Below are 22,773 nucleotides of genomic sequence, written 5' to 3' on the forward strand. Positions count from 1 at the left end.
CTCCTCAGGCAGGTGAGAATCAATCTACCTCAAGATCCAGCTATACCACTCATGGACATATACCCTAAGGACACTCATCCTACTACAGAGACACTTGCTCAACCATAGTCATTGCTGCTTTAGTCATAATAGCCAGAAATTTGAAACAACCTAGATGTTCCTCAACAAAAGAATGAATAAAGGAATGTGGTATGCCGGGCGGTGGTGGCGCACGCCTTTAATCCCAGCACTCGAAAGGCAGAGCCAGGTGTATCTCTGTGAGTTCGAGGCCAGCCTGGACTACCAAGTGAGTCCCAGGAAAGGCGCAAAGCTACACAGAGAAACCCTGTCTCGAAAAACCAAAAAAAAAAAAAAAAAAAAAAAAAAAAAGGAATGTGGTATATTTACACACTGGAGTAATATTCAGCTATTAAAAAGGAAATCATGACATTCACAGGTAAATGGATGGAACTAGAAAAAAAATCATCCTAAGTGGGGTATCCCAGACCCAGAAAGAGAAATATGGCATTTATTTGATTATATGTGGATATTAGCGGTTAAGTCAATGATAACCAAGCTACAATCCATAGACCCACAGAGGTTAGGTACGGAGTAAAGGACTGGCCTGGGGATAGATCCCATCAGGAAAGGGGAATAGAATAGATATTTATGGATGGATGGGGGTGGAAGTCTGGAATGGGAGGATCAAGTGGGGAAGGGGACAGGGAAATAAGGGGAGAGACAGCTAAAACTAAGGGCCATTTGAGGGGTAGTATGGAAACCTAACAGAGTAGAAGCGTCCTAAAATGTATACATATGGGAAGGTGATCTAAATGAAATTGCCAAATGATGTGGGGAGACAGAGTCCCAACTGGCCATTTCTTGTCACCCAATGAAGCTTCCAGTACCAGGACTCGGTTGCATCTAACTGAGTTCTTGGTTAAAGGGAAATCCTCCAAACAACACAGGCTGTTACTGAGACCGTTCGTGGCTGTCCACAAAGTGATGGTAAGGCCCCACTGCTGAAGACATCATCTACAAACTCATTGAACATGGACATGTTGAGCCATGCCTACACTGAACTTTCACTCCTATGTTCTAGCGTCTCTGGTATAGAGGAAGGTCCTCTGTACACGACCAAAACAAAAACAAAAACAAAACAAACCAAACCAACCAACCAACCAACCAACCAACCAACCAACCAAACAAACAAACAAAAAAACACCAATCCAGCCACAAACCGTTTGATCTACAACGGGTGTCCTGCCTGCAAGATACGCCAGGGCAACGGTGTCACAAAGTTTGTTGGGGTAACCAACAAATATTTTGATTTGACTCAAGGCTCTCTCCACTAGATGGAACCCGTACCCGACTCTGCTTGGGTGGCGAAGTGCCTGAGACAAGATAGCCTGGGAACCTAGGGTAAAACCAAATACTGCTGTTAAAAAAAAAAAAAAAAAAAAAAAAAGACAATAGGGGCTGGAGAGATGGCTCAGTGGTTAAGAGCACTGACTGCTCTTCCAGAGGTCCTGAGTTCAATTCCCAGCAACCACATGGTAGTTCACAATCATCTGTACTGAGATCTGGTGCCCTCTTCAGGCCTGCAGCATATATGCAGACAGAACACTATCCATAATAAAGAAATCTTTAAAAAAAAAAAAAAAAAAGACAATAGAATGACTCCTACTGGGCGGCGGTGGTGAATGCCTTTAATCCCAGCACTCCAGAGGCAGAGGCAGGCGAGTATCTGTGAGTTTGAGGCCAGCCTGGGCTACAGAGTGAGATCTAGGACAGGCTCCAAAGCTACACAGAGAAACCCTGTCTCTAAAAACAAAACAAAACAGCAAACAAACAAACCAAAGACTTCTGATGACATTCTGCTACACTGACATATTAGTGCTTTGTTCCTGCAGTAAGTAGATGGGAACAAATACAGAGGCCCACAGCCGGATTTTGCAGAGGGTGAAAGTTCTTGGGACACTCAGCCCCCCCAAATGGGATGTCTCTGTGTAATCCTTCCCATCAGGGCTCAGGGAGCCCTGCAGATGTGGTGGCAGAAAGAGTGTAAGAGCCAGAGGGGCTGGAAGACACCATGAGACAATTAACACGATCAGAGCTCACGTGAACTTAGAGATGCTGAGGCAGCATGCACAGGGCCTGCATGGGCCTGCATGGGCCTGCATGGGCCTGCATGGGCCTGCATGGGCCTGCAGCAGGTCCTCTGCCTATTGGTTACAGCTGCTTGTTTATTTATTTATTTTTAATGCGATTCTTGAGTGTGAGAACAAATTCCATCTGTTTCTTCTACTTTTTCTTGGGCTCTTTTTTTTCTCTTTGTTTTGCCCAATTCTGATGTTTACTTTTGTCTTATTATAGTTTATTTTATTGTTATCCCTTAAAAGCCTGTTTTCTTTCTTTCTTTCTTTCTTTCTTTCTTTCTTTCTTTCTTTCTTTCTTTCTTTCTTTCTTTCTTCTTAATAATTTTATGGTTGGTGGTCACCACAACACTAGGAATTGTATTTTTTTAATCAGGTTTTTAAAAATTTATTTATTTATTTATTTGAGACAGGGTTTCTCTGTGGTTTTGGTGCCTGTTCTGGAATTCCCTCTGTATCCCAGTCTGGCCTTGAACTCATAGAGATCTGCCTACCTCTGCCTCCCCAGTGCTGGAATTGAAGGCGTGCAGCGCTGCCACCACCACCCGGCTTATTCATTTAATATTTTTTTCAAAGCTTCATTGACTAGCTTTGTTTTTCCTGTTCAATTTCCCACGGGTAGAAGACATGCCCCTTTGCCTTTTGTCACCGATGATGCTTACGTCTGTTTTCCTCTATCTGGGTCAAGCCAACTTCTGTCCTCTTAGAGCTTCCAAATTCTGACCATTCACTGAGCCACGTCACATAGTCTGTCTGTCCTACCTTTGATCATTTCATCATGTAGTTTTTATGTGTGTTGGTATTCCACCTACGTGTACGTCTGTGTGAGGGAGTCGGGTCCACTGGAACTTGAGTTACAGACAATTGTGAGCTGCCACGAGGGTGGTGGGAATTGAACCCTGGTGTTCTTAACTGCTGAGCCATCTCTCCAGGCCCACCTGCTTGTTTTCTAATGAGAGACAGAAAGGGAGTGGATCCAGATGGGAGGGGAGGTGTTGTGGAACTGGGAGGGATAGAGTGAGGAGAAACTGTAATTAGGATATATTACGAGAGAAAAAAAAAACAATTTTCAATTTTTCTTAATTTAACTTTTATTTTATGTGCATTGGTGTCAGGCCACCTTGGAACTGGAGTTACAGACAGTTGTGAGCCGCCATGTGGGTGCTGGGAATTGAACTCAGGTCCTCTGAAAGAGCAGTCAGCGCACTTAACTGCTGAGCCATCTCTCCAGCTCCGAAACCTATTTTCAATCAAAGCGGGGGTGGGGGGGGTAATTCCTTGCCCGATATGGTGGGCACATACCTTAATCCCAGTACTGGAGAGGCAGAGGCAGGTAGATCTCTGTAAACTCAAGGCTAGCCTGATCTACACAGGCACATTTAGGTGAGCCAGGGCTACCTAAGCCAGACTTGTCTCAACAAACCACACACAAACAGAAAGGGGGCGTGGCTTAGAGGCTTGATTCCCAGGACAATGAAACAGCAACAAAAAACCCCTACCTAACCAACCAGGCCAAAAGAATGTGTTTCCAGAAATCTCCGAGGTCCTGGGGCTGTCTGTGGAGGTTTGCCCCTGGGTGGGGCAAGGCCAAGAACGTCTAGGCAGGAGTTCTCTCTGCAGCCACCTGCTCCTCCGCTGGCTTCCCGGTCTCACCACGGGAGCCTCCAGGGCCACCAGGGAGGGCTTCCTCACCTGCTCCAGCCTGCCCCAGTCTTCCTCTCTAAACCTCCAGCAGTGTCCCATTGACTTACCAGGGCCAGTGAGGTGGCTCAGCAGGTAAAGGTGCTTGCCACCAAGCTTGGCCACCTGCGTTCCATCCCCAGAGCCCCCATGGTGGAAGAACAGAATTGACTTCGGTGGGTTGTCTTTTGACTTCCATGTGAGCACCACAGTTTCCTCAAATAAACGAACAAATAGTGTAGTTAACGGAAACACAGGCGACATGTCATGAGTTCATAATTCTGTATGAGGAGACAGCCCCTATAGAGAGGGGACACATTTCAATAAATTGGGTAGAGGCATCCAGCGCTGAGATGACCCTGGAGGTGAAGCCAAGTTAGGGAATCTCTCTCTCTCTCTCTCTCTCTCTCTCTCTCTCTCTCTCTCTCTCTCTCTCTCTGATTTTTCTAAACAGGGTTTTACTGTGTATCTCTGGCTGTCCTGAAACTCACTCTGTATTCTAGGCTGGCCTCGAACCCGCAGAGATCTGTCTGCCTCTATGCTGAGATTAAATGCATGCCCCACCACTGCTTTAAACACTTTTTATTTTCAACAATGTAGAGCTTGAAACCTAGGGTCTTGTTTAGGCCAGGCCTTTTAGTCCCGGTCTTCTTTTCATTTTCCCCAAAACAACAAAAAAAGCAAGCAAGCAAGCAACCAAAAAACCGAATGAAACCAGCAAACGCACTCATCACACATGCTTTCCATACAGACTTTTCCTCCCCTTGTCTGCACGGCCAGCCTTCCTCCTGGGTTGAGCCCCAGCAAGGGTGGGGCCCGCTGACAGGGTTCTGAGCGTCATACACCTCCTCCTCTGTGTCACTCTGCTAATGAGATCTGCTCTGATTCCCCTTCTGGCCCAGAAGCCCTAATCTCCCCTAGCAGGGGTCTGGGGGAGGAGGGGGGAGGGCCCCTCGTGACAAGCAGTGACCCAGCGGCAGGCGGGGATTACGGAAAAAGATGAGTGCGTGGCCGGGTGTTCAGAGAAGTAGAACAGATTTGAGTGGGGACGGGGGGCTCAGGGAGATATTACTACCTAGAGGGACACAGAAAAATCAAGGGAGGGGTCTATTAAGGGGAGAGAGATGGCAGGATGTGTGTGCGTGCGTGTGTGTTGGGGGGTGGGGGTGCGGTAGGGGGGACAGCAGCGCCAATGGAACCTTCAGCATAAGAGGCAAACAGAGGCTCTGAGACCGGCCTGCAGACTCAGGCTTGGGAGGACGCACAGGGGGACAGCAAAATGAGGGAGGAACCCAGAGAGAGAGAGAGAGAGAGAGAGAGAGAGAGAGAGAGAGAGAGAGAGAGAGAGAGAGAGAGAGAGAGAGAGGCAGAGAAAAAAGGAGAGAGACACAGTGGGAGACGAAAAGGGAGAGAGAGGGTGCAAACTTGCCCTACAAAGGGAACTGGAGACGGAGAGTCAGAGACACAAAGAGGCACAGTGAGGGGCTGGAGAGATGGCTCAGCAGTTAAGAGCACTGGGGCCTTCCCAGAGGACCCGGGTTCTATTCCCAATATCTAATGGTGGTTTACAACCTTCTGTCATTCCAGTTCCAGGTGATCTGATGCCCTCTTCTGGCCTCTTTAGGGACGGTGCACTAACAGGGTGTGCAGACACGATACACCGTAGGTGTGCAATAAAAATAAATAAACAAGTCTAAACAAAACAGACAGAGAGAGGCAGAGTCAGAGATATACAGAGACAGTGAGAGACAAAAAGACCGAGAGAAACAGAGACAGGGAGAAAAAGACAGAGAGACACAGAGACAGCCAGAGACATAGCGATGAGAGACTTAGAGTCTGACAGAGAGACAGACAGATGTAGAGACACAGACAAAGACATGGAGGGACCCAGAGAGGGACCTAGAAGTAGTGATTTAGATATAGAGACAGAGACAGACAGATTAAGACAGAGATTGGAGACAATAGAGAAGACAGTTATGGAGAGAGAGAGAGAGAGAGAGAGAGAGAGAGAGAGAGAGAGAGAGAGAGAGAGAGAATGGAGGGAAATCAGTCTGATAAGGAGAATTGCAGAGCCTGAGGTCCAAAAGGAGAAGAAACTGAGTCACAGGAGACCCAAAACAAAGAGAAGGAAGAGGAAGGAACTTTCCGTCTAATGAGACCAAGACGGGAGAGAGAAGGGGGGGGGGCAGGAAAAAGGAGAACCACGAGGAACAACGCATTTGAACCAGTGTGTCATCCCAGCTATCCCAGCCGAGACAGGGGACTTACAAGTTCAAAGCTAGCCTGGGCTACAGAGAATTATCCTGAATTCCCTGTGCCTCTCATTTCTCAGTCTCCCAGGAGCACTGTACGCTCATCTGCTCATCTCTGTGTTTTTGAAGACATCTTTTTTTTTTTTTTTTTTTTTTTTTTGAGACAAATCAAAATGTCTTTTCTGTGTAACAGTCCTGGCTGTCCTGGAACTCACTTTGTAGACCAGGCTGACCTCAAACTCACTGCGATCCACCTGCCTCCACCTTAAAGGCATGTACTGCCGCCGCCACCACCACCACCACCACCACCCAGCTTGGAGACATTTCTTTCCAGAGAGTAGCTGAAGCTGGAGGGACACTAGTCAGACCTAAGGAAAGACTTCCCTGAGGAGTGGCGGCTCCTGGTTGCAGGCAGGAATTGGGCCCTTCCCTCCCTCCCTTCCTCATCAACCCTAATTGCCAGGATGTCACTGTGGGGGTGGTGGCGGGTGGGATTAAGCAGACGGTGCCCTTCCCCCAGCCAATGTCACCTCCTGTTGCCCAGTCAGTCCCCCATCTTGGCTGGGATTACCCTTCGAGATCCAGGCCACAGTAGATGACATCACTCTCCGTTTAGGCTTAAAGTCGCCCCATACGAGGGGAACTCTTTCCCAGTCTCTGTTGTCTGATGACACCCTCCAGGACCTGGGCCACCAGGAGAGTCCCCATTTCTTCTTTCCAAAGGTGAGTCTTTGCTGGAGAGGCTGAGCGGACCAAGGAAGAGAGAGGGGGAAGGGAGAGAGAGAGAGAGAGACAGACAGACAGACAGACAGAGACACACAGAGAGAGATAGAGACAGAGAGAGAGATAGAGACAGAGAGAGACAGAGAGAGACAGAGAGACAGAGAGAGACAGAGACAGAGAGAGAGACACAGAGAGAGACAGAGAGACACAGAGAGAGAGATAGAGACAGAGAGACAGAGACACAGAGAGACACAGAGAGAGAGACACAGAGAGAGACAGAGAGAGAGACAGAGACACAGAGAGAGAGAGAGAGAAGAAAGAAGGGCATTTTAGTCTCAGTTATGTTTTCGGAGCATGGTGTAGTTTGACTGAAGATGGATCTGTGATGTTTTCTGAACAATTAACGCAGGGTAGAGATTCCAACAGTCACGTGGGGGGAGCAGGATAGTCAGGACCACAGTAGAAGGGAGTGAGGTTATAGTTGGGGACAATAATCCTGGAGTGGCTTTAGGGCGAATGGATTTCATACTCTGAGGACGTTCAGAGATAGAATGTCCCATCTTAGCACACATCCCTAATGTGTGATGTGTGTGTGTGTGTGTGTGTATGTGTGCAAAGTGTGTGTGCAATGTATGCGAGAGAGTGACCGTGGAACCCAGAGACGGACACGTTGGGTGTCTTCCTTAACACTCTCCACTTGCTGCTTTTTTCATGGTACTCTCTGTGTAGCCCAGGCTGGCCTCGATCTTAAGGAATCCTCCTGCCCCTGCCACCCAAGTGCTGGGAGTAAAGATGTTCACCACCACACCCAGCCCACTCTAGGTCTCTCAGTGAATGAGGACTTCCCTGTTGAGCCGAGGCTAGTCCGCCAGGGAGCCCTCTGGGTATGCTTGTCTCTGGCCCCCAACACTGGGGTCACATGTACAGATCTCTGGGTGCCGGAGAGCTGAATTCAGATCCTAATGTAAGCACAGGACACACTGTACCCAGTGAACTGTCTCCCCCCTCCCCCTCCCCCTCCACCTGTATTTTATTTTGAGAGTGGAGGGTGGCTTTGAACTTGTTGTCTAACTGAGGCTGGTCTCGAATTCCTGATCTTTGTGCACTACTACACCCATTTGTATTTTCTTTAAGTCTTTAGAATTTTTCTCTGTTTTTTTTTGGCTTATCATATATATTTTTTTATTTATTTTATAATACTATTCAGTTCTACATAATAGCCACAGATTCCCTTGTTCTCTTCCTTCCTGCCCCCCTCCCCTTCCCCCCAGCCACTTCTCTGTTTTTAAAGCACTTACACATATATTCTCTCTCTCTCTCTCTCTCTCTCTCTCTCTCTCTCTCTCTCTCTCTCTCTCTCTCTCTGTACTTGTGTCTCCTGACTCCCCTGCGGACAATTTGCAGGAGTTAGTTCTCTCCCTCCACCATGTAGGTTCCAGGGATCAAATTCAGTTTTCTTTTTTCTTTTCTTTTTTTCATATAAAACTATTTATTCATAAATATTTTCCAAAGTAAAAATAGGCTTACCAAAAAATGCAGTTTTCATTTTTCAAGAAAAGGTTTCTTTGTGTAGCCCTGGCTGTCCTGGAACTCACTTTGTAGACCAGGCTGGCTTTGAGCTCAGAGATCCACCTGCCTCTGCCTCCTGGGATTAAGGGCATGCACCACCACTGCCTGGCTCAAACTCAGGTTTTTAGGCTTGGGGGCAAGCACCTTCGTGGTGAGCCGTCTTGTGGCCCAGAATTTCCTTTCCATCTGTGCATCTATCAGTGCACAGATCATCTATCCCTGGAGAACCCTAGTTTCTTCCCACTGCTTGGCACTGGGTTGTGATTTTACTGTTGACTAGATGGATGCCTGTCCTATTAGGTTGCCTATTGGTGAAAACATGGGTGGGGCTGTAACTCAGTCAAAAGGTAAGCATTAGCATGTTCCTTGAGGTTTTTTGCTCACATGTGGCTGTTAATTTCTGTTCAATGCCAGCTCAGTACAGTAAACTGAAATTCTTTCTTTGAAGTGGAGAGCATGGCTAATTTTTCTTGAGAACTCAAGTTATAGATGTCTATATTTTTATATTTATTTATATTTATTTTTGAAAGAAAAGACCAATATTAGCAATGTGTTTTGCCTTGATGGCTGCAGCAGCTTTTCTAGGGGCTGTGGTCATTCCAAGAAATTATAGAGACATGTAGCAGGGCATAGTAGTGGATGTCTTTAATCTTAGTGCTCAAGAGTTAGAGGCAGGCAGATCTCTGTCAATTTGAGGCCAGCTTGGTCTAAAAAGTGAGTTCTAGGTTAGCCAGGGATACATAGACTATGTCTTACAGAGACCCTATCTTAAAAAAATAAAAAGTAGGGGGCTGGATGGTTCAGTGGTGAAGAATACTGGCTACTCTTCCAGAGGACTGGGGTTCAATTCCCAGCATCCACATGATGGCTCACAACTGTCTGTAATTCAAGTTCCAGGGCACCCAGCACCCACTTCTGGCTTCTGCTCACACAGGCATATGGTGCATAGACTTGCAGACAGGAAATACACCCATATGACATTAAACAAAAAGAGAGCAACAAAGAATTCCCAGAAACAGTAAAATTCAGCTAATAGTGCAATATTTGGCAACTTTTCATTTTTCTATTTATTTATTTATTGGTTTGGTTTTCTGAGACAGGGGTTTGTATCTGTGTAGCCCTGGCTGTCCTGGAACTCGCTCTGTAGCCCAGGCTGGCCTCAAACTCACAGAGATCCACCTGCCTCTGCCTCCTGAGTTCTGAGATTAAAGGTGTGAGCTACCACACCTGGCTATTTTTATTTATTTATTTTAAAAAGTCTTTTGTGGCCCAGGCTGGCCTTGGATATGCTATATAGCTGAGGATGACCTTGAACTTTGGATCCTTCTACCTCGAGAGTGCTGGGATTCTTCTGGAGTGTGTGTGTGTGTGTGTGTGTGTGTGTGTGTGTGTGTGTGTGTGATGTATGCACATAAGTATATATTTGAATGTGTCTTCATGTGTGGAGGCCAGAGGGTGACATCAATATTTTCCACCTTTGAGCTCTGTCTTGTTACCTTGAGACAAGGTTTCTTTTTTTCTTTTTCTTTTTCTTTCTTTCTTTCTTTCTTTCTTTCTTTCTTTCTTTCTTTCTTTCTTTCTTTCTTTCTTTCTTTCTTTCTTTCTTTCTTTCTTTCTTTCTTTCTTTAGTTTTTCAAGACAGGGTTTCTCTGTGTAGCTTTGCACCTTTCCTGGATCTCGCTCTGTAGACCAGGCTGGCCTCGAACTCACAAAGATCCGCCTGGCTCTGCCTCCCGAGTGCTGGGATTAAAGGCGTGCAACACTGCTGCCGCCGCCGCCGCTGGCGCCGCCGGTGTTTTTTTTTGGACAAGGTTTCTTACTGTGCTGGAAGTTGGACATTTTGACCAGCTGTCTGTGTAGCCAGCTCCTGGGGTTCACCTGTCTCTGTCTCCGCTGTCGTCTCCGCCCTTTCTGATGCTATAGTTACAGGCACATGCAGCCGTGGCTGCTGGCTTTTGACACGGTTCCTGTGAATGTGAACTCAGCCCCTCGTGCTTTGCCCTAAGCACTTTTATCGACTTAGCCATTTCTTCAGCACCCCCTCACCTTTGAGACAGGCTCTCATGTATCCCAGGGTGGCCTCCAACATGATAAGTAGCCTAGAGTGTCCTTCACTCTCCAGCCTCCATCTTCTGAGCTCTGGAATTACAGGTGTGCGCCACTGTGTCCAGAGTATTCGCTGCTGGGGGTCGAACCCAAGGCTTTGTACATCGGAGGCAAGCTCTGTGCCGGCTGACCCACACCCCCGGCCTCCTGCTGTTGTTTCTGAGACAGGGTCTGAAATGAATCCCAGGTTGGCCACAAGTTTGAGTCAATCCTCCTGCCTCAGCTTCTTGGATGCTGGGACAACAGATGTGGGTAAGCCTCCACATCTAGATAGAGAGAGAGGAGGGTCCAGCAGTGTGTTAGCAGGGTGGTTCCGGCTAGAGGTCCGAGGTCAGGTCTCTCCTACAAAGCAGTTCTCAACCTGTGGAGCGTGACCCCCTTGGGGGGGGGGTATGGAAAGACCCTTTCACAGGGGTCACATATCTGCTGTCTTGCATATCAGATATTTACATTATGATTCAAAGAGTAGCAAAACTACAGTTCGTTATGGTTGGGGGTCACCACAACGTGAGGAACTGTGTCAGAGGGCCGAAGCATTAGGAAGGTGGAGAACACTGCTCTACCATGTGGGTACTGGGAGACCAACTCGGGCTGTCTGGCTCGCCAACAGGTGCCTTTACTCACCAAGCCATCTCACTGGCCTCACTTATTTATTTATCAATAAAAGGGGAAATATTTATTTTTTTAATTCTTTTTTTTTATTAAGGAACTTTTTTATTCATTTTACTTACCAACCACAGATTCCTCCTCTCTCCCCTCCTCCTGCCTCTCCAGCCTTCCCCACACCTGGTATGTTCTGTAGGGGCAGGTCCAAGCCCCTCCCCCTGCATCAAGGCTGTTCCAGGTGTCCCACCAAAGGTAGTGGGCTCCAAAAAGTCAGCTCACGCACCCGGAATGGATCCTGATCCTACAGCCAGGGGGCCCCTTAAGCAGATCAGGCTACACAACTTTCCCGCTTATGCAGAGGGCCTCATCCAGTCCCACACAGGCTCCACAGCTGTTGGTCTAAAGTTCATGAGTTCCCACTAGCTTGGTTTGGTTGTCTCTGTAGGTTTCCCCATCATGATCTAGATACTGGCTCTATTTTGTGTCCTTCTCTGTCACTGTCCACATTATTGAGACGGGGTCTCTCACTGAGCCTGGATCTGGGCTGGTAGTCAGCAAGCCCTGGTGATCCTCTTGTGTCTGCCTCTCACAGCCTTAGTGTTAGAGGAGTTTGTGAGCCCCTCCCCTCTTCTCTGTAGCTGTGGCTGTCCTGGAACCCCCTTGGTAGATGGAGCTGTCCTTGAACTCGGAGATTCACCAACCTCTGCTTCCTGAGTGCTGGGATTTTTTTAAAAGATTTATTTATTTTATGTATATGAGTGCTCTGTTTTCATGCACACCCAAAGAAGGAATCAGATCCCATCACAGATGGTTGTGAGCCACCCTGTGGGTGGCTAGGAATCGAACTCAGGACCTCTGGAAGAACAGCCAGTGCTCTTAACCGCTGAGCCATCTCTCCAGCCCAAGTGCTGGGATTTAAGTCACATATTACTACATCCAGAAAGCTGAGCTTTTTTTTTTTTTTTTTTTTGGTTTTTCGAGACAGGGTTTCTCTGTGTAGCTTTGCGCCTTTCCTGGAGCTCACTTGGTAGCCCAGGCTGGCCTCGAACTCACAGAGATCCGCCTGGCTCTGCCTCCCAAGTGCTAGGATTAAAGGCGTGCGCCACCACCGCCCGGCGAAAGCTGAGCTTTTAAACTCGGGTGCTGGATCTGAACTTAGGTCCTCACGATTGTGTGGTGTGACAAGTGTTCTTAACCACTGAACCACCTTTTCAGCCCACGTACTAGCATACATTATTATTATTATTAAGATGAAAAAATGGGGGCTGGAGAGATGGCTCAGAGGTTAAGAGCACTGACTGCTCTTCCAGAGGTCCTGAGTTCAATTCCCAGCATCCATATGGTGCCATCTGTAATGAGATCTGGTACCCTCTCCTGTATACATAATAAGTAAATAAATCTTTAAAAAAAAGATGAAAAAATGTTATTTGTGTATATGAGCAGTTGAGTGAGGGTGTCCACAGAGGCCAGAGGAAGGCATTGGCTCCCTTGGAGCTAGAGTACAGGCAGTTGTGAGCGCTCTGATATAAGTGCTTGGAACTGAATTTGGGTTCTCTGGAAGAGCAATAAGAGCTCTTAACCTGAGGCACCTTCCAGAATCTGCATTCCCTCCCTCCCGCCCCTGCCCTGCTTTTTTAGAATATATTTTCTTTTCTTTCTTTCTTTTTCTTTTTCTGGTTTTTCAAGATCCACCAGCCTCTGCCTCCCAAGTGCTGGGATTAAAGTCGTGCACCGCCGCCACCACCACCTGGCTAGAATATATTTTCATTTCTAAAAAATTATGTGTATGTGTGTGTGCTTTGTGGGTATGTGCATATGAATGCAGGTGCCTTTGGAGGCCAGGGGCATAGAATACTCTGGAGCTGAAGTTACAGGTGGAACACACAATGCTGGGGCCGGAGCTGAACCTGGGTCCTTTGGAAGAACAATGAATGCTCTTAACTGTTTAGCCATCTTTCCAGCCCCTTTCCTTTCCCTTCCCTTCTCTTCTCTTCCCTTCTCTTCCATCCCCTCTCCTACTTTCCTTCCCCTCCTCTCCTCCTCCTTCTTAGAGATGGGGTTCTCTCTACATAGCCCTGACTGTCCCAGAATTCACTATGTAGATCAGTCTGACCTCAAACTCACAGAGATCCGCCTCTTGAGTGCTAGGATTAAAGGTGTGTGGCTCCAGCGTTTTCTCAATCTCTCTCTTTTTCTTCCATTTTTGAATTCATTTTTCCCTTTATTTTTTTATTTAAATTTTTTTTTTCATTTTACATACCAACCCCAGCTCCTCCTCTCTCTTCTTCTCCTGCCCCTCCTTCTGTGTGTGCTTTAGTGTACCATGTGCAGCATGCACACACAATGCCCACGGAGGTCAGAGGAGGGAGTTAGATGTGATTTACCATGTAGGGGCTGGGAATGGAACCCAGTCCTCTGCCAGAGCAGCCAGTGCTCTTAACTGCAGAGCCATCTCTCCAGTCTCTATGTATTATGTGTTTAAAATTAGTGCCATGTTTAAAGACAAACAGTGGCATAATGTGCATGTTGACAGTCCTGGCTTTTATCCTTGGAATATACACATTATATATAGTAAATATGTCCATAAACTTTATATTAAATAATAAATACATACATAACAAACATTTTATGTAACCCATCATTATCTATAATTTGGACATACAGGAGAATATGTAACATGTACACTTAGTATCAAAGTGTGACTTTGACAGTTACCCCAGCATGCTGAGGCAGGAGCATTGCTATGAGTTTGAGGCCAGTCTGGTTTCTTGTCTCACTGAGGGTGGATCCAGGAGATATCTTATTTAGCAAACTGCTGGCTGTGCAAGTATGAGGACCTGAATTTAGTCTCCAGAAGCCAGGTTAAAAAAAAAAATGGTCATGGGCCAGGAGGTGGTGGTGCACACCTTTAATCCCAGCACTTGGGAGGCAGAGGAAGGTGAATCTCTGTGAGTTCAAGGCTAGTCTGGTCTACAGAGGGAGATCCAGGATAGCCAGGACTACACAGAGAAACCCTGCCTCAAGGGGGGGGAAAAAAAGGCATGGTGTCCTGTTTATAATCCCAATACTGGTGAGACAGAGACAGACAGATCCCTGAGGCTTGCTGGCCAGCCACTGTAGCCTATGTGGTGACTTCCAAACCATGAGAAACCTGATCTCAAAAATCAAGGTGGGAACTGGGGTTATTGTGTGATATTTTGTTTGTGTTTCTGACAATAAAACTTACCTAGAGATCAGAGGGTGGAGCTAGCCATGAGTTAACCATAGAGGCCAGACAGTGGTGGAACATACCTTTAATTCCAGCCCTTGGGAGGCTCACACCTTTAATCTCAGCACTCGGGAGGCAGAGACAGGAGTATAAGGCGGGTGGAGACAGGACCTCGGACTGTATCCGTCTGAGGATTGGAGAGGTTAGAAGCCACCATGGCTGCTTTGCTTCTTTGATCTTTCAGCTTTCACCCTGATATCTGACTCCTGGTTTTTATTGATAAGACTAATTAGGATCACACTTCAGGGGATGTAGCTCATTAGTTAGAGTGCATGTCTAGCATGCGTGAAGACCTGGGTTCAGTGCTCAGCACCAGATAATCCAGGTGTGGTGATGATGACCTGTGATTTTAGCACTTTGGAGGTGGAGATAAAAAGATCAGGAGTTCAAGGTCATTCTCAGCTGCCTAGTAAATTTGAGGCCAATCTGAGCTATATAAGACCTTCTTTCAAAAATAAAATAAAATAAAATAAAATAAAATGAAAATATGAGGTGGCCTGATGAACAATCTTGGGGTTGAATTTTGGCCTCCCCTCCACCTCTATACACACACACACACTCACCCCACACTTGGAGTGTTGGCTAATGTGTATGGTCCCAGCACTTGTGAGGTAGAAACAGGATGGTTAGAAATACCAAAAGTTTTGATTAGTTTAGTGTTAGCATGGGCTACATGAGACCCTGTTGCATAAAACAAAACAAAACAAAACAAAACAAAAAACTATTTTCTTTTGAGTTGGGTATTGTGGCCTGGTCTACAAATTGAGTTCCAGAGCTGGGTGATGGTGGCACATGCCTTTAATCCCAGCACTCAGGAGGCAGAGGCAGGTGGATCTGAGTTTGAGGCCAGCCTGGTCTACCGAGTGAGTTCCACGCCAGCTAAAGCTATATTGTGAGGCCCTGAAACACATTATGTAGACCAGGCTAGCCTTGAACTCACAGAGATCTACCTGCCTCTGTCTCTCCATTGTGAGTGTTTAATGAATTAAATGAATGTGCCACATCACTTGGATTCTAAAAACAAAAGCTAGCTAGCTAGAGATAGACAGACAGATAATAGATAGATGATAGATAGATAGATAGATAGATAGATAGATAGATAGATAGATAGATAGATAGAGATAGGTTAATGGACAAAACTGGTTCCCAAAGAAGAGCCCCAGAAGCAGGAGGTGAGTATTAGCTTGTCAGTGCCCAGGTGGTGTACAGGGTGGACTGTTGGAGAACCTCTTCTCTTACAGGTGCCCTCATCTGGGCCCCAGTCACTGAAGATCATGATGGCGTATATGAACCCGGGGCCTCACTATTCGGTCAATGCCTTGGCTCTGAGTGGCCCCAGTGTGGACCTGATGCATCAGGCTGTCCCATACTCAAGTAAGTGTGTTCCTCCTTCCTATCCCCATCTTGTCTTTTAGGAAGATCTGAGGTTCCTTGCCCTCAGGAGAAAAGCATTTGTGGGTTGGAGGAGGCAGTAGCACCATGTACCAGCTCTATGTTCATCTGCAAAGGAATTTGCCATCCAAGGGACTTCTTTTTTTCTTCTCTCTCAAGACAGGGTTTCTCTGTGTAGCTTTGGAGCCTGATCTGGAACTGACTCTGTAGACCAGGCTGGCCTCGAACTCACAGAGATCCACCTGTCTTTGCCTCCCAAGTGCTGGGATTAAAGGTGTGCACCACCACTGCCCGGCATCCAAGGGACTTTTACATGTCCCCCAGGGATTCAGGAGAGTATATAGTCATGGCATTGGAAGGGCAGTGGTCTGGAAACAGAATCAGTAGGGATTTCCATCTGTCTGTAAAGCTTTATTTCTAAAAGAAGTTAGCACTCCAATGTCCATGGTACCACCTCTTCTTTCTCGCTGTCTCTTTTTATTTTTCTCTTTTTGGATTAGAGGTTGTTGGGCTGGAATCCAAAGCCTTGAGGAGCCATGCACCACCCTCACAGGGAGGTGGGGGTGGGGTGGGGTGGGGTGGGATTCTAGGCAGAAGCTTCTACCACTGAGCCACACCCCAGCCCCTCACTGGGGGATTCTAGGCAGGGGCTCTACCACTGAGCCACACCCCAGCCCCTCACTGGGGGATTCTAGGCAGGGGCTCTACCACTGAGCCACACCCCAGCCCCTCACTGGGGGATTCTAGGCAGGGGCTCTACCACTGAGCCACACCCCAGCCCCTCACTGGGGGATTCTAGGCAGGGGCTCTACCACTGAGCCACACCCCCAGTCTCCTGGTTCAGTCTCTAGAGGGCTGGGATTGTAGTCCTGAACCATCATGCTCTATTCTCATACTTATTATTTAACAGTTTTCTTCTTTTTATTTTCTCTCTCTCTTTCTGTCTTCCTTCCTTCCTTCTTTTCTTTTCTTTTCTTTTCTTTTTTTTTTTTTTGAGACAGGTTTTTATTATGTAGCCATGGCTGGCCTGAAACTCACTATGTAGATCAGGCTTCTTTATAAATTCAGAATGACTTTTGGGAGTTGTTTTTTTCCCTTCTACTATGTGGGGGACTGAACTCAGGTCGTCAGGCTTGTCCACAATTGCCTTTATGTTCTGCGCCATCTTGCCAGCCCACTTTCTTTTTTTCTTTTACATTAAGTTGAACCATAGAGACATCACTCTTATGGGCCGAAGTGCTTGGTCGTTAGCAACATCATGCTTCAAATGAATGTGTCTTTGTGCATAAAGAGGTCCAGTAGGGGAGTCTGATGCAGGGGCTCCTGCCTGTAATCCCAGCTATTTGGGAGATAGAGGTAGGAGGATCAAGGATTTCAGGGCCAGCCTGGGCTGCATAGTGAAACCCTGCTATAATGAAAGAGAAGGGGAGAAGAAATAGGAAGGCGGGGTGTGGGGGGTGTGGGTGGGTGGGGAGGGGAGGGTGGGGTGAGGTAGGGTGAGGTGGGTGGGGGAGAAAAATGAGAATAAAACACAAAACCAGGGGCAAATCCTTGCAGGGCTAAAAGCAGGTCCCTCCAGTGGACACGTGACCGGAAGGCATCTCCAGTTCCTCTGGGAACTGAGCCCATGCTACAAGGCCGGGGAATAAATACAGCCCCTTGCTTAGGCGGACGAATGTACAGAAAGGACTTCTGGGCAGTCGTCCCACTGGACCTCAGGGCCTCCAGCCGGCAGACCTAGCTAACCCGAGGGTTCTTTCATCGTCCGTATGCAGGCGCCCCCAGGAAGCAGCGGCGGGAGCGAACCACATTCACGAGGAGCCAGCTGGAGGAGCTGGAGGCCCTGTTCTCCAAAACCCAGTACCCGGATGTGTATGCACGCGAGGAGGTGGCTCTCAAGATCAACCTGCCTGAGTCCAGGGTCCAGGTAGGATGTTCTGCTCCTTGGACCCCTCCTGACCCTTACTGTGATCTTCTGTGTGTCGTTATCGGATCCAGAGTGGAGGAAAGACAGGCCACGGGGAAATAGCCATAATTATGAAGCAGTAGCCTAAACGCCCCTCACTTCCCTTATGTCACTTAATAACTCTTAACTCCTCCTCCTCCTCCTCCTCCTCCTCCTCCTCCTCCTCCTCCTCCTCCTCCTCCTCCTCCTCCTCCTCCTCCTCCTCCTCCTCCTCCTCCTCTGTTCAAGATAAGGTTTCTCTGTGTAGTCCTGGCCATCCTGGAACTCACTCTGTAGACCAGGCTGGCCTCGAACTCAGAGATCCGCCTGGCTCTGCCTCCTGGGTGCTGAGATTAAGGCGTGCGCCACCACCGCCCGGCCAACTTCCCTGTTATTTGATGCCTTCTCACCACACTGTCCTCCAAGTGTTCTACTTCCCTTTGCACTGTTTCCCGTATTTTCAGAAATGAGGATTGATTTTCAGGGTCTCACACTTGCACAGTTGATCCACCATTGAAATATATCACCAGCCCCCTTTTTATTTATTTTTGATCTTAAAACTAGTTATTTTTGTTTTCCAAGACAGGGCTTCTCTGTGTAACAGCCCTGGCTGTCCTGGATCTCACTCTGTAGACCAGGCTGGCCTGTAACTCAGAGATCCTCCTGCCCCTGTCTCCTGAGTACTGGGATTAAAGGCATGCCCTACCACCTCCTGGCTAAAACTATTTTTGAGACAAGGTCTTACTATGTAGAGCAGGCTGGCTTTGAACTCACCATCGATCCACCTGCCTCTGATTCCCAAGTGCTGAGATTAAAGGTGTTGTGCCACTGTACCAGGCTAGAGATTTATTTTTAATTCTACTCGCGTGCGTGCGTGCATGTGTGTGTGTGCGTGCGTGCGTGCGTGCGTGCGTGTGTGTGTGTGTGTGTGTGTGTGTGTGTGCATGCGTGCATGTATGTATGTATGTGCATGTGTGTATGTGCACATGTGTGCAGCACCTGGGGAGGCCAGAAGAGGGCATCAAATCCCCTAGAGCTGGAGTTATAGGGAGTTACAGGGCCCTGAGGCCACTAGCCCAGCTTGCTGGGCTTCAGGCAGAGGAGACTCCGAGGCTGGACTCCAAATGGATACAGTGGCCACTGCCGTGGCCTGCAATGTGGGTGCTGGGAACTAAACCCAGGTCCTCTGCAAGAGCAATCTGGGCTCTTAACTACCGAGCCATTTCTCTACCCTGTTTTGTTATCTTATTATTTTTTAGTTATTCTTTGATTTGGAAGAAGGACGTGGAAATGATGTAATTATAATTTCAAAAAATTAAGTAAGTAATAAAAATATATTTGGTAACTTCATGCATGGATACAATGTATTGAGATCATATCCACCCTCTCTTCCCCCTCCAGCACTCCCCCTCCCTTTCCTGCTCAACTTCATGTCTTTTTTTTCTCCTCCTCCTCCTCTCCATCCTCCTCCTCTTTATAACCCACTGGATTGGTTTGTGCTGCCCATATACACATGGGTGTAGGGCTGTCCATTGCAGCATTGGCATTGTGAGACAGTCTCACAAGTTACCCAGGCTGACCTTGAACTCACTCTACCGCCCCGCAGACCTTTAGCTTCAGATCTTCTTGTGTCAGCCTCCTGAAGAGCAGGATTACAACAGGCCTGTCTTGTTAAGCTTAGCTCCATGGGACTTGTCCGGTCGCCATGCTTATTTACCAACCGGTGGATCAATCAAGTCACCATAGAAACCAAGGACAGCCACACGGATCATAGCACTTTTAATTCCAACCTGAAACCCCAGTGCTGCTGCTTCCCTCTTTAGCAGCATCTTCCTCACACTGCCAGCTCTAGACTACTGTGCTAAGCATGCTGGTGGCCCATCCCTGCAGTCTCAGCATGGAGGGGGCAGAGGCAGGAGGAGTGCCCATCTGGGCTACATAGCGAGCCTCCGCTGAAATGTGTGGTTTACTCATTTACTGTAACATTAATATTCCTCACAGTGGAAGAATATTAACCCCTCTGATGACTCCTTTAAGCAGTAGGGCAGGTGACTGAGAGGATTAGTGGGTGAGAGAAGTGTGTGTGTGTGTGTGTGTGTGTGTGTGTGTGTGTGTTTGTTTGTTCTGCAGTGTGGGAGATTGAACCCAGAGCCTTGTGTGTGCCAGGCAAATGCTCTACCACAGAGCTACATCCCTAGCCCTGGTATTACTGTATCTATGTGTAAAACTACATGCATGTATATACTATGGGATGGGCTGATGAGTATATGCAAACATGATATAGTGCATGTATGATATGTGAGTATAACACATGTACATATTCATGAGCAAGAACATGTTAATACAATGTGTGCATATGTGAATGATATATAGGTGGGGATAATACATGACTGCGTACATCTTCCTGTGATCAGGTAGGTGGCTGAGTACATGTAGGTGTGTATGTGGGTATGTGTATGACTGCATGCATATAATGTGAGGATAATGCATGATTGCATGCATGCATGTGTGATCAATCAAGTGGGTAGATGATGCCTGCAGACTGATACATGTGCATGTGTATGGTTGCCTGCATGCACGAGACATGTGTGATCAGTGCATGTAGGTTGCTGTGTGCATGTGTACTTGCTGATTGGATGGGTACACAGATCATGGCAGAGCTGCCTCACTGTTGGATGCAGAGTGACGAAGTGTGACTGTTTCCACCAGCCTTGCCTTTCTTCCCTTGGCACCTGAGGACTCTGGGGTCTTTTCACATTTTATTCACTGTCGTCCTCCCTCTCTCTCTAGGTCTGGTTCAAGAACCGCAGAGCGAAATGCAGACAGCAGCGACAGCAGCAGAAGCAGCAGCAGCAGCCGCCCCCGGGGGGACAGGCCAAGGCTCGTCCTGCTAAGAGGAAGGCGGGCACATCCCCACGGCCCTCCACAGATGTTTGTACAGACCCTTTGGGCATCTCAGATTCCTACAGCCCTTCTCTGCCTGGCCCTTCAGGCTCACCTACCACGGCAGTGGCCACTGTGTCCATTTGGAGTCCAGCCTCGGAGTCTCCTCTGCCTGAGGCCCAGAGAGCTGGGCTAGTGGCCTCAGGGCCCTCTCTCACCTCAGCCCCCTATGCCATGACCTATGCTCCTGCTTCGGCTTTCTGTTCTTCCCCCTCGGCTTATGCATCTCCAAGTTCCTATTTCAGTGGGCTGGATCCCTACCTTTCTCCCATGGTGCCCCAGCTGGGGGGTCCGGCTCTCAGCCCCCTCTCAGGCCCCTCTGTGGGGCCATCCCTGGCTCAATCCCCCACCTCGTTGTCAGGCCAGAGCTACAGCACTTACAGCCCTGTGGACAGCCTGGAATTCAAAGACCCCACAGGCACCTGGAAATTCACCTACAACCCCATGGACCCTCTGGACTACAAAGATCAGAGTGCCTGGAAGTTTCAGATCTTGTAGAAGAGGTTTCCCATTCCCACTTCCAGCTGAAGCACCCTCTCTGGGCTCCATCTTCTTCCACCAGCTTAGATTCCAGGAGAGTAGCCCCTAGCAAGGGACAGGAAGTAGCAACCCTCCAAAGGCTGTGGACAATTCAGCCTCCAGTTCAGTCCAACCTCAGCTCCATCGGAGAGCCTAGCCCCTATACAGCCAACCCCCGCCCCCCCATCAATGAATGAGGCTCTTTCCTCTCCTGAGATAGCCCAGCAGCAATCAGTAGATGTCACGATTGTGATGCTTGTGTCTGCTGCTTTTCCGAAGACTTCAGTAAAGGTGCTGAGAATGTGCTCCAGAGGAAATCTGTCTTGCAATTCACCTGGAGAATGTTTGAGTCAGACAGAACTCACGGTGCCCTAAACCAGGTGTTTGTAATCCTTGAATGGAAGAAACTGAGGCAGGGAGATTGCTGGGAATTTGAGGCCAGCCTGGGCTACAGAGTGAAACCTCTAAATTCACTTGGAAATTTTATACAGTTCAAGTGAACCAATGCCAGGTTCACATGGTAGGTTTAGGGATTGTTCATTCGATTTACTTGTGTAGTGTATATATGATTTATGTGTCTGTCTGTATGTTACAGGCATGTGCCACCAAACTGAGCTGGGAAGCTGTGTCTTTGTACAAAAACAAAATGCAAAAGAAGCTTGATGTGAATATTGGGGAAGACTTGAAAGGTGAATAGAATGTTGCAGAACCCAGTCCCCAGGTCAGAATGAGAAGGCACCAGTTCTGGGGTCTTCCAGATGTCTGTGGAAGCTGAATCACATCAAGAGGCTGGAGGTCCAGTTCGTGGACCCATCTGGGTGGAGGTCTTTTAGACACCCATGGAGTATGTCCAGTATTCTATTTCATAAGTCAGGAGTGGTGGCACATGCTTGTGGTCTCAACATAGGGAGATGGAGACAGGGGGATTAAGAGTTCAAAGTCATCCTAGGCTACATTGCAAGTTTGAGGCCAGCCTGGGCTACATAACACTCTCCTTTCCACCTGCAAATCCTACTTTCCAAGCCACAAGACTGACAAGGCAAGGGACCATAGAATGATGAGGCCAGTAGTCCCCCTCAACTGAAGTTAGCATCTGTTCTCTTCCTTCCCTCTTTCTGGCCTCTTAGGTCTCCCTTCCCTGGTTACCCAGAGCGAAACTGATTAAAAATGTTGCATCCCACTTACATCTGGGTGACTTTTTTCTTTTTGTTTCTGTGTGATTTTTTTTTTTGGGGGAGGGGCCAACTTGGTTAGGTAGAAGGAAATTAAGATTTGCTCTGCCCTTTCTGCCCATAGTGCACTCTCGGGTATTTTCTGTTGTGGCAAAACTTTTTTCTGTATCTTCTGAAAGTCAACTAAGAAGGGATACAGGATCAGGGTGGGTAGGCCAGGCCCGGGATCCTGGCAAGTGGGAGCTGAGGAGGAGGATCTCAAGTTTAAGACCTACCTAGGAAACTTAATGAGTTTCCTATCACAGATAAGTTTTAAAGGAGGCTGACAGTGTGGTTCAGTGGTAGAGCCCCTGCCTAGAATCCCCCAGTGAGGGGCTGGGGGTGTGGCTCAGTGATACAGTGCTTGTCTGTGTTGCAGACCCTAGGTTCAATTCCTAGTACAGCAAAAAGAAAATAAGCCAGT

At 47.8% G+C, this 22,773-nt stretch overlaps 1 protein-coding gene across 1 annotated transcript; it reads left to right on the forward strand.

The window, feature by feature from the left end:
- Nucleotides 1-15,591: 15,591 nt before the first annotated feature.
- Nucleotides 15,592-22,057, forward strand: Crx (cone-rod homeobox). The gene is made up of 3 exons (XM_028854903.2): nucleotides 15,592-15,713; nucleotides 17,507-17,658; nucleotides 20,467-22,057. The coding sequence occupies exons 1-3, from the start codon at nucleotides 15,614-15,616 to the stop codon at nucleotides 21,115-21,117; spliced, it is 903 nt and encodes a 300-aa protein (XP_028710736.2). The 5' UTR covers nucleotides 15,592-15,613; the 3' UTR covers nucleotides 21,118-22,057.
- Nucleotides 22,058-22,773: the final 716 nt, after the last annotated feature.

The sequence above is a fragment of the Peromyscus leucopus genome, chromosome 1 (genome assembly GCF_004664715.2).
Source record: "Peromyscus leucopus breed LL Stock chromosome 1, UCI_PerLeu_2.1, whole genome shotgun sequence".
NCBI classification, from domain to species: Eukaryota; Metazoa; Chordata; class Mammalia; order Rodentia; family Cricetidae; genus Peromyscus; species Peromyscus leucopus.

Bases quoted from the DNA above. Each gene is read 5' to 3' on its own strand.
- Crx (XM_028854903.2), top strand. From the start codon at position 15,614: ATGATGGCGTATATGAACCCGGGGCCTCACTATTCGGTCAATGCCTTG. The intron at 15,714-17,506 runs GTAAGTGTGTTC...GTCCGTATGCAG, and splicing joins TCAGGCTGTCCCATACTCAA to GCGCCCCCAGGAAGCAGCGG. The intron at 17,659-20,466 runs GTAGGATGTTCT...CTCTCTCTCTAG, and splicing joins TGCCTGAGTCCAGGGTCCAG to GTCTGGTTCAAGAACCGCAG.